Source organism: Bubalus kerabau, chromosome 6, assembly GCF_029407905.1.
Source record: "Bubalus kerabau isolate K-KA32 ecotype Philippines breed swamp buffalo chromosome 6, PCC_UOA_SB_1v2, whole genome shotgun sequence".
Taxonomy (NCBI): Eukaryota; Metazoa; Chordata; class Mammalia; order Artiodactyla; family Bovidae; genus Bubalus; species Bubalus kerabau.
Genome location: NC_073629.1, coordinates 117839129 through 117849223, shown reverse-complemented (window position 1 = coordinate 117849223; position 10095 = coordinate 117839129). Strand labels below are relative to the sequence as shown.

Genomic DNA, 10095 nt, shown 5'->3' with positions numbered 1-10095 from the left:
CAGCCGCTCAGGTAGGAACGTAAAGGGAGGGTGGACATTCATCAGCTTACTTTCTTTCAGTAACTTCAACACAATGAAAAGAGCTGTGGTTCTTGAAAAGCCATCAGATAATGAAGCACCTTCTGGAAAGGCAGACCTGGGAAGCTGGGCCTACAGTTTTCTCCACTTCCATGGAGAACCTTCCAAATGGAAATGAAAGCCACAGTCCCTGACCTTGTCCCAGCCTCACTGTGAAAAGCTGAAATGCAACTGATCCCCGGTTGCAAGGGAGACCTTATTTGCCAGCTTCTATTTCAGGCTGTCCATCAGGTGCTGACCAAAGCCGAGGATTATGACAAATATTAACTGGTGAATCTTTTCAGATATCTGCAGATTGTATTACACATTCCTACTGTCTGTTGGGTTCCTCAGTTTATCCTCTTTCAGAAGTAAAAACAGGACATACAAAGGAACATCACCTCTGACAAACGGGCAGACTTACTCAGACTCTTGTTATAAGGAAAGCCGTCCGCACCAACCACGCTCACACCCCAGGGCTCCCTGTCCACCTCCCCCCCACCCAGGGCTCCCTGTCCATCTATACTGTCCACGGGCACCTCAGGCTCTCCAAATGCTTAACGGTGCACGGGACTTGCAGCCTCGGCTTGCAGACATGGTCAGCTAACTCCCTGCACAAGTAACTCACTGCACAGCCGCTGCTGTTCGGCTCTTTTGATAATTCTGTAACAGTAAGTCACAACGCCATAGTCGGCACATAATTGAGGAAAACCTAATAGAAATGTCAACACTGTCACTGAATTTTGACATCATTTTCCGTGTATTCACAGTCTCACTGGCAGCTTTGAGAAGCAAAAGAAACATATTCTTGAGCCTTTGGTGGTGAGCAATGAACAGAAGTACACGCCAGACAACACACGTGGGTGGCAGTGCCATGTGGGGAGGAAGTTCCCGTGAAGTGACAGAACGCAGGGCATGCTGGGTGATGGTTAATCGATCAGTGATGACCACGTCAGCTCTGCCAATGCATGGAGGTGGACCAGCGCTGACCGGAAGACGGAAGGGTCAAAGGAAAGCACGGACTTACCGAGGGCCCCGTCCCCTGTCGCCTTGAGGGCATTCAGCTCTTCCTTCGTCATTTTTGTGGAACCTTGCGAGGCAATGCTGTTCAGAGTGTCTGGCGTCTCTCCGTTGGTAGCTATTTCTGAATTTAGTATTATTCCATGTTTCTGGGAATAAAAACAGGCTCATCATAATACTCACAAAGTGATACACAGTTAAACTTTATTTTATAAATAGTAATTGTAAGAAACCTCACTTTTCCCTAAGCAGAGGAAAACGCTACAGAAATAGAGAATTGCTAGGCTCCACCCCTGGAAATATTCCATCAACACACACAGATCTGGGAAGTCTTCCTCCAAGGGCCCTTCTTTCCTACATGTTCCCATCCATGTCTTAATGGGCCGGTGACAAAACGCTTTCAGCCAGCATCCCTTTTTAACTGCAGGCGGCCAGAAAGTGGAACATGAAGCACGTCACCGTAAAAGGGTCTTGACCTCTAGAACCCCGGTTGTGTTCTTTAAAAGGAGGCACAGAGGTAAAGAAAGAAATATGTGTGTGTTCTGAAAGGAACGGTGAACCTTGGCTGGAATGTCTGTTGTTTTCCAAAGAAATACAATTTGTGCTCACTTCATAGCTTCCCTTGTGGCTCAGCTGGTAAAGAATCCGCCTGCAATGTGGGAGACCTGGGTTCCAGCCCTGGGTTGAGAAGATCCCCCGGAGAAGGGAAAGGCTACCTACTCCAGTATTCTGACCTGGAGAATTCCATGGGCTGTATAGTCCATGGGTCACAAAGAGTCAGACACGAGTGAGTGACTTTCACTTTCACACTTTCTTTCGCATAGCAAAGCACATTAAACTCAGCCGCACTTCACAATGCCAGGATACCGGCTTCACCCTGAACCACCCCCTCCCTCGGCCCTCCTGCCACCTGCAGCACTTTCTCTTCTGCTTTGGAGGAATTCCCCAACCCTCCACGTGTACGCACACCTGCTGAGGAGGAGCACTGTGACTGAGCTCTGACCCTGCTGGCTTACTGTTCTGGCCTTGACCTTTCATTGTACGTAGCCGACACTGATGTTTCTGTTGGCAACGCAGGAGCCAGTCCGTGGCCACAACCCCTAGACTCAGTACCTCCTCCTATGGTGCCGAGAGTCCACCCAGAGCTCTGACCCCCACTGCTGCCCGTTGGTTTATTTCACTCAGGGTCCAGCCAGCAGCAGAAGACCCTAGACGTGGCCCAGACAGGACACAGAACTTCCTACAGTCCGTGAGATCTCCCAGTCTGACTAGTGACACGTATACACTGTTCAGCTAGAAAGGTCCTTGCAGTCCAGCCTTGATACATGTATTTATATGGAACAAAGATCTACTCTAACTTGGAGTAATGTCCTGGAGAATTTACTAATGAGTTTAAGAAAAAATTTAGACAGCTTATCAAAAGAAATTCTTGGAAATCAGAATTGCTTTCAAGATCAGATGTGCTTGTAAACACTAACAGGCAATGGGCATGCCCCCCACAGGATGTACAGACTTCACTTGTCTCTCTGGAGTCAGTCAACCCACGATTTGATTTTACTAATGGAACAAAAATCAACGTCATAAAATTAATGAACACCACTGTCCGCACACACTCATCCTTGAGAATCTCGGAGCTGCTGCTGTTGCCTTTTTTTTTTAAACCGTACTTTGGCTTCATACCTTTAATTCCTCTTTCAGCATGACTACTTCTTCTCTAAGATCGTCTCGTTCACTCCTTACGGAATCAAAGAACTCTTTCTGTCTCTCTAACGCCTGAGTGTGTCGTGGAGCAGAGAGAGAGAAGATAGGCACAGGTGAGCAGATGACCTCAGAAGCAGGACTAGGAAGGAGGCTTCTATGAATACTAAGGAAAATGCTGACATCGGCAAGACATTCAACAGACTATGCTTAGAGACAGAAACGCAGTGCGAGCGTGAAGCTTTTCATGTAGTTTACACCAGCCAAGAAATGTCGCTGTGCACGCTCCCTGAAGGACATTGGCATTTTGAAGGGTGCTCTCTTTTTCACATCCTCTCCTGGCTCAGTCTGTGGTTTCACAGCATCGGCAGGGAAGTAACAGAAGCAATGCAACCATTTCAGTGAGGGGTAAATGGAGACATGCTTAGGAACCCCCGGTGACAACTGTTTTATTTAATAGCAATTTGATTATTTCTGTATGTTGATTCTCAGTGTCTGTTGTCACAGGTAAGCATAGAGTGGTCCTGAAGCAAGCACAGCGCACGCACAGACATGCACACAAAATCCCGTAAGTGTCGGTGAGTGCATCAGAGTGAAGGCAAGGCGCAGCTTCACGATGTGAAAGCGCCAAGCTTCGCTCTAACGTCTAGAGACGGCTGTCAGAGCCGTGAGGCGTGAGTCGCTGTGTCCGGAAGCTGCCTGGCATCACGGAGCACGGCCGTTCCTTAACTAAGTCGGCTCCTCGCTGCCCGCCCCGCACTGCTGAAAAGAGGCAGGTGGACCGCCTCTTTCCTTGGGGAGGGAGACGCTGACACCTCCCCGGGGAGACCCGAGGCGGGGCTTCGAGGGGTACTGCCCCTGCCGCCTTGCAGCTTCCTCAAAGCCTTTTGAGAAGGAGTCCCCGCGACACCGACAGGGCGTCCCAAGAGGTCTGAGCCCCACGTGGGCCCGCCAGGTGCACTTCCTTGCCCCTCCGACCTCTGTGCCTCTGGCCACTCACAGGCAGGCCGGAGGCCCAGCGGTGTCAACAAAACGAGAATCTCCCTGGCTGGAAGTCAGCTTCCAATTTGGAGTTAATGTCCATTTGGGTGAGTTCTGCAGTCTCTCTTTTATTCATTTTGTGTCACGTGGGGGGTCGCATGCAAACTCAAACAAGCCTTTTTCGCAAACCAAAAAATCTGCAAGTGCTCAATTGCTAGGCAGGCTGCCCACTTGCACGGATGTCAGAGGCTTGGGAGTCCTACCCCTATTTTTCTGTCTTTCCACTCTATTGTTTCCTGAAGATCAGAAATCTCCCTGATATAACTCGCCTGTTTCTGCTGTAGCTGTCGGATTTCCTGAAGAATAGGGACAGACAGAAAGAAAGCAGACACAGGATTAGACAGGGAGGCACTCTGCAGCACGGATAGCCCCGGAGCCAATGTGCGCCCCGCGGATCCCAGCGCCAGTACGGCTCGCTGAGTTTGTTCTCAGGATGCTCCCCAGCTCCCAGTGCAGGAGGAAAACCTGGAGTGAAATCCTCACTGATAGGTGGGAAAGCTCTAATCAAGTTAAAAAGATTAAAACAAAATCAAGCCTGTATTAATTTCCTGTTGTCACTGAACAAATAACCCCACATCCAGTGGCTTCGAACAACACAGGTTTATTTTCTTACAGCTCGAGGGCTCGGAAGTTCAGAAGTCTTGCGGTGCCCCCAAGGTGTGGGCAGGCCTGGGGTCTTTTCTGGAGACCAGGGATGGGGCAGGGCGGGGACAGAATCTATTCCCCGCTTCCTTTCAGCTCCTCAGGGTGCCCACAGTGTGGCTTGTGGCCCCTCCCTCACATGGCTCTGACCTCCAACCCTGTGGTCACGTCTCCTAATCTGCCTTTGACTCTGCTTCCCTCTTACAAGGACTCTCAGCATCACACTGGGCCCACCCGGACAACACAGGATCGACTCCCATCACAAGGTCCTCAATCACATCTACAAAGCCCTCTTTGCTGTGAAATGTGACTTACAGTTCCAGGGATTAGGACGTGGACATCTTAGGGGGCCATTATTCTCTCTGCCACACGTCCCCGAACAAACCCAAAACCACCAAAGAAAGAGAATCTGCTCTAATAAAAGCAGCTGCCTCCTTACACAGGCATAGCGAATTCACCTGAAGTCAGTGTCCAAGAAAACTGATTAACTTCAGTAGTAAACCAACAAAATGCTCCCAAGTTTAAAAAAAAAAAAAAAAAAGGAAGGAAAGAAAAGAAAAAAGGGAAAAGCTACTCACCTCAAGCATTTCTTCTCTTTGCTTCAGGGCCTCTTTCACTTCAGCAAACTGAAACTGGAGTATACTGTGGGCATGCTTTTCCCTTTCAAATTCCTATAAAAGAGGAGAGGAACATTCAGGTTGCAGTGGAATCACATTTTTCTGTCCCTCTAGTTCACATTCTTATGATTGACCTTCACCTGCTACTGTGTCAACACAGTTTTCAAGGCTTTTTTAATGACAGGAGCCCATTTCTCTGGATTTTCTAGGAGACACCCCTATGATTTACCATAAAATCAACCTGAGGAGCTGATGCAACTGACAGAGTCTCCAGAGTTCTCTAAAGTGAGCAGTGCCCTGGAAGGGGTCCCTCTCCAGGGTGTCTGCTGAAGTCCACAGGGTTGTCTGGGCTGAAGACCTGGAGGAGCCACCATTGCAAAAGACTGACAATAAAATTTGTAAAAGGCTGATGATAAAAATAAAAATCAGTGCAGATGGTGACTGCAGCCAACAAATTAAAAGATGCTTGCTCCTTGGAAGAAAAGCTATGATAAACCTAGACAGCATATTAAAAAGCAGAGGCATCACTTTGCCAACAAAGTCCCCAAAATCAAAGCTGTGGTTTCTCCAGTGGTCACATACGAATGTGAGAGGTGGACCATAAAGAAAGCTGAGCGCCAAAGAATTGATGCTTTCGAATTATGGTGCTGGAGAATACTCTTGAGAGTCCCTTGGCTGAAAGGAGATCAAACCCCTTGACTAAGGAGTCCCTTAGTCAATCCTAAAGGGAATAAACCCCGAGTATTCATTGGAAAGACTGATGCTGAAGCTGAAGCTCCAATACTTTGGCCCCCTAATGCAAAGAGCCAAAAAGACTCTGATGGAAAAGACCCTGATGCTGAGAAAGACTGAAGGCAGGAGGAGAAGAGGGTGACAGAGGATGAGATGGTTGGATAGCATCACAGATGCAACGGACAGGAGTTTGAGCAAACTCTGGGAGATTGTGAAGAACAGGGAAGCCTGGCGTGCTGTAGTCCATGGGGTCACTAAAGAGTCTAACACAACTTATCGTTTGACTAAACAACAACAGATAATAAAATTATCCCTGATTTTGAAATATGCCAGTGAATACTCTTTGGGATAAAAAGGGGGTAAATGTGGTCTACTTTGGCCAGTTTATCTCTACTAACAGTAGGTAGCCAGCTCTGTACCCCAGAGACAAAATAGGGGCAAGGGAGCATAAAGCACTCGTCAACATAAAGCCACTCCCCCAGTCCGACTCTCCTGTGCATGAAACGCACCCCCACAACCAGGCTCTGCGGCTCTGCTGTCTTCTGCTCAGCTCAGTACAGTAGCACAGTCCCTAATGATGGTTTGGTGCCCAACCAGCTGCCTGTCCAACTCTTGCAGCCCCATGGACCCGGCAGGCTCCTCTGTCCACTGTATTTCCCAGGATTTCAGGGACAGCAGGGGATACCTTTCCTAGATGTGTTGACTGGCTATTCTAGAAGGGACTGGACCTTAGCTCACTGTGGCATCCTGAGCACACTCATTTTCTGGAGTTCAGGGGTGACTGGACCCTCCAAACCATGACAAGGACCTGTCTGTTGGGTTTTGCTTGGTTTGTGATCCCCACTTTGAGGCAATGTTCCAGGGTCACTCCACGTCTCTGGAATTAGATTTGGGGTCTCTTGGTCTACTTCCTGATGCCTGAGGGCATGCTAGGAGTATCTAGAATGTGTTAAGTACTTGTCCATCTGAGTGGGGTTCAGAATATGCTCTCTGTTCCTAAATTGTCAGTCAGTTTCAAAGGAAGCTTTCATGACATCAGGTCTCATGAAACGTTTCTCCTTCATTTTAGCATTCAGTTATCAGGGACTTCATAGACAAAATTCTTCTTCAGCTTCTAACTCAACCACAGCAGTGAAATAAAGAGGCCTTGGAGTTGTTAATGGCACCTTGGGTTTAACTCCTGGATTTAGAGGATATTTTTGTTGTTATTTAGTCGCTAAGTCAGGTCTGAAGCTTTTGCAACCCTATGGACTGTAGCCCACCAGTCTCCTCTGTCCACGGGATTTTCCAGGCAAGAGTACTAGAGTGGGTTGCCATTTCCTTCTGCAGGGGATCTTCCTGACCCAGGGATCGAACCCATATCTCCTGCATTGGCAGGCAGATCCTTTACAGCTGAGCCACTGGGGAAGCCCTTTAGAGGATATAACCAGTTAGAAAAAAAGATAATGACCCTCACAAATTAAAGTTTCTATTTATCTCAGCAACTCTTAGAAACTGGTCAATACTCTAGGATTTGAGAAACCAACCAATTCCTTAAAATACAAAAAACAAGTATTCGTGTTCTCTGTCTCACAAAGAACAGTTAAGTCTGGACTTTACCAAGTCAACCTGTTGTCATTAATCTCCACACATGCTCATGCCTTTTGTTGATGTCGTAAATTAACACACTAACTTCAGTGCCTCTTAATGAAAGCCCAAATAAGATTCTCTTCTTTTTTGAGATTGATGAAGTTGTTTGATTCTTAAATGGAGTAACTGTGTTTTTTCCCAATCAGCAGAAAACGAGTGAATATAATTTCCTTAAAATCCTTGATACTTGCAACTATTTGTCTCTGGTGTTGAGATAACAAAATAAAAATCCAGAGATAAATATTAACAGGAAAATCTTGAAGCATCTAATTATGCTTATTCAAGCATTCTGGGTCTTTTGGAGGCAGGTTTTTCCACGGTTATGATTTTACCTTACATGCAAAAAACACAAGTGTCCTCCTAGTAAAATTGTCTCTATTTACATATTGAAATTTTGCATATCAATATATCAAGTACCTCAGCAAAGAGCATGGTATTCTTATTCTCAGATGTTTGAACTTCCAGGGCAAGTAGAAAATGACTGTTTTTTAAAAAACTACATACACACAAATATATACATAAACATGTATATATACATACATAACATATATATATGTAGATACATACCATATATCAAATATATATATGTACACACATACATCTTTTGATTCTTAAATATACCATATATATATTTTCTCCAATTCTTACATATATCATATATACATTCTCCCATCCTTATATATATTAATACCGTATATATGCATACATTCTACCATAATTACATATACCATATATATGTGTGTATATATATATATTCTCCCTTTCTTACATAGACCATTTACATATATACTCTATCCTCACATATATCATTATATATATTCTACCATCCTTATATATACCAAATATATGTATATAAATTCTTGCTGTTGTTTAGTCGCTAAGCCATGTCCAACTCTTTGTGACCCCATGGACTGTAGCCTGCCAGGCTCCTCTGTCCATGGGATTTCCCAGGCAAGAATACTAGAGTGGGTTGCCATTCCCTTCTTCAGGGCATCTTCCTGATCCAGGGATCAAATTCCCATCTCCTGAATTGCAGGCAGATTCTTTACCATTGAGCCACTAGGAAAGCCCTACTATTTATGTGTGTGTGTATACATGTGTATTGGAGAAGGGAAAGGCTACCCACTCCAGTATTCTGGCCTGGAGAATTCCAGGGACTGCATATGGTCCATGGGGTCGCAAAGAGTCGGACACGACTGAGTGACTTTCACTATACATATATATGCACACACATATACATTCTCCCACCCTTGCATGTATCACTGTGTGTATGCTCTTCCCCCTCACACACACCATCTACACACACAGTCACTCTTCCCCGCACGGGGGCACGTACTTTGCTCTTCTCCTCATACTGCCGCCTGGACTCGGCCAGCTGCTCTTCCAGCTCCAGCAGCATGTCCTTCAGCGTGTCGACCTGGTACATGAAGTTTGTCTTCTCATTGTCTAGCTGAGCATTGGAAACCATAGCCTTCTTATATTTCTCCTCAACTTCTGCTAGTGAGTCCTGCAGAAACCAGGTCAGGTTTTTGAAATTGTAGAAAGAAAACAAAAATACGGATCAGTTCAGCATTTTTAGCAACACCCCAAAAACTCAGCTCTAAATTTACATTTTATTTCTAGAGCAAATGAATCAGAAGAAACACAGCAAGTTTTGATTGCCCAGAAAGTCCTCCTTTTAATTTGCTCAAATTCTCGAGGCTTGGAAAATTAGTTATTAACTGTGTCTAGAGATGAAAGTAATTTACAGTCCTTAGGACAAGGGGGACCCTGGGTGGAAAGGGCGCTGGTCACAGAGGCAGCAGAGTTCAGCTGTGGGTTCTGAACTGGGCTGGGCTGTTCAACAGGGGCCTGACGTGACCGCTCCAGACACGTGATCAGCACCTGGGACAGCGCCAGTACGAGGCGGGGGGAGGGGCGAGAGAACCCCTGCCACCAGCTGCCCACTGTCCCCATGGCAACTGAGGAACCAGGAGAGGCTTAAGGGCAATTTCACATCTGCAACGCAGAGGAAAACTCAACAAGCTCCTCAGGCCTCCCTGGGCAGGTCCTGGAAAGGCAAACGCCATTCCTCTGAAATGACAATGAAGGAAAGAGCCTCCAAAATAAACATGCTCACACCCTGGCAGAGAGGCCACAGGGTATAGCAGCGTGTGGGTCCCGGAACACGGATCAAGGGAAGGTGACCCTAGGAGAACAGACGGCAGCAAAGGACCCTGGGCTGCAGAGGGCGGGCACCTCTGGGTGGGGCCTGTTGGGTGCTACCCAGGGATCCATGGAGACCAGCGATGGACGTCTGCACTTGCAAACCAGGGCGAAGATTTCAGGTGGGACCTGTGATCCCTGGGCTGCTTCCCTGGCTCCCTTCTCAGCCCCACCAGGAGTTGAAAGCCAGAATCTTAATCCCCACCCTACAGAGAGGTCACAGGGCTTCCCAGGGGGTGCTAGTGGTAAAGAACCTGCCAGCAATACAGGAGACATACTGAGATGCCGTATGGGTCTGGAAGCTCCCCTGGAGGAGGGCCTGGCAACCCACTCTAGTATTCTTGCCTGGAGAATCCTGTCGACAGAGGAGCCTGGCAGGCTACAGTCCATGGGGTCACAAAGAGTTGGACATAACTGAGGCGACTTAGTACACACAAACACAGAGAGGTCACAA

At 47.0% G+C, this 10095-nt stretch overlaps 1 protein-coding gene across 31 annotated transcripts in view; it reads right to left on the bottom strand.

The window, feature by feature from the left end:
- The window catches only part of LRRFIP1 (LRR binding FLII interacting protein 1), a 161595-nt gene that overhangs the window by 16730 nt on the left and 134770 nt on the right, over positions 1-10095 (bottom strand). For 22 of the 31 annotated variants that reach the window (XM_055586572.1, XM_055586576.1, XM_055586577.1 and 19 more), the window contains 5 exons: positions 8773-8943; positions 5037-5129; positions 4020-4112; positions 2758-2850; positions 1085-1226 (listed from right to left, as the gene is read on the bottom strand). In XM_055586572.1, coding sequence (XP_055442547.1) covers positions 1085-1226; positions 2758-2850; positions 4020-4112; positions 5037-5129; positions 8773-8943 — 592 coding nt within the window. The remainder of the gene's footprint in view (positions 1-1084; positions 1227-2757; positions 2851-4019; positions 4113-5036; positions 5130-8772; positions 8944-10095) is intronic. The other 9 variants (XM_055586560.1, XM_055586567.1, XM_055586569.1 and 6 more) reach the window with 2 other exon arrangements.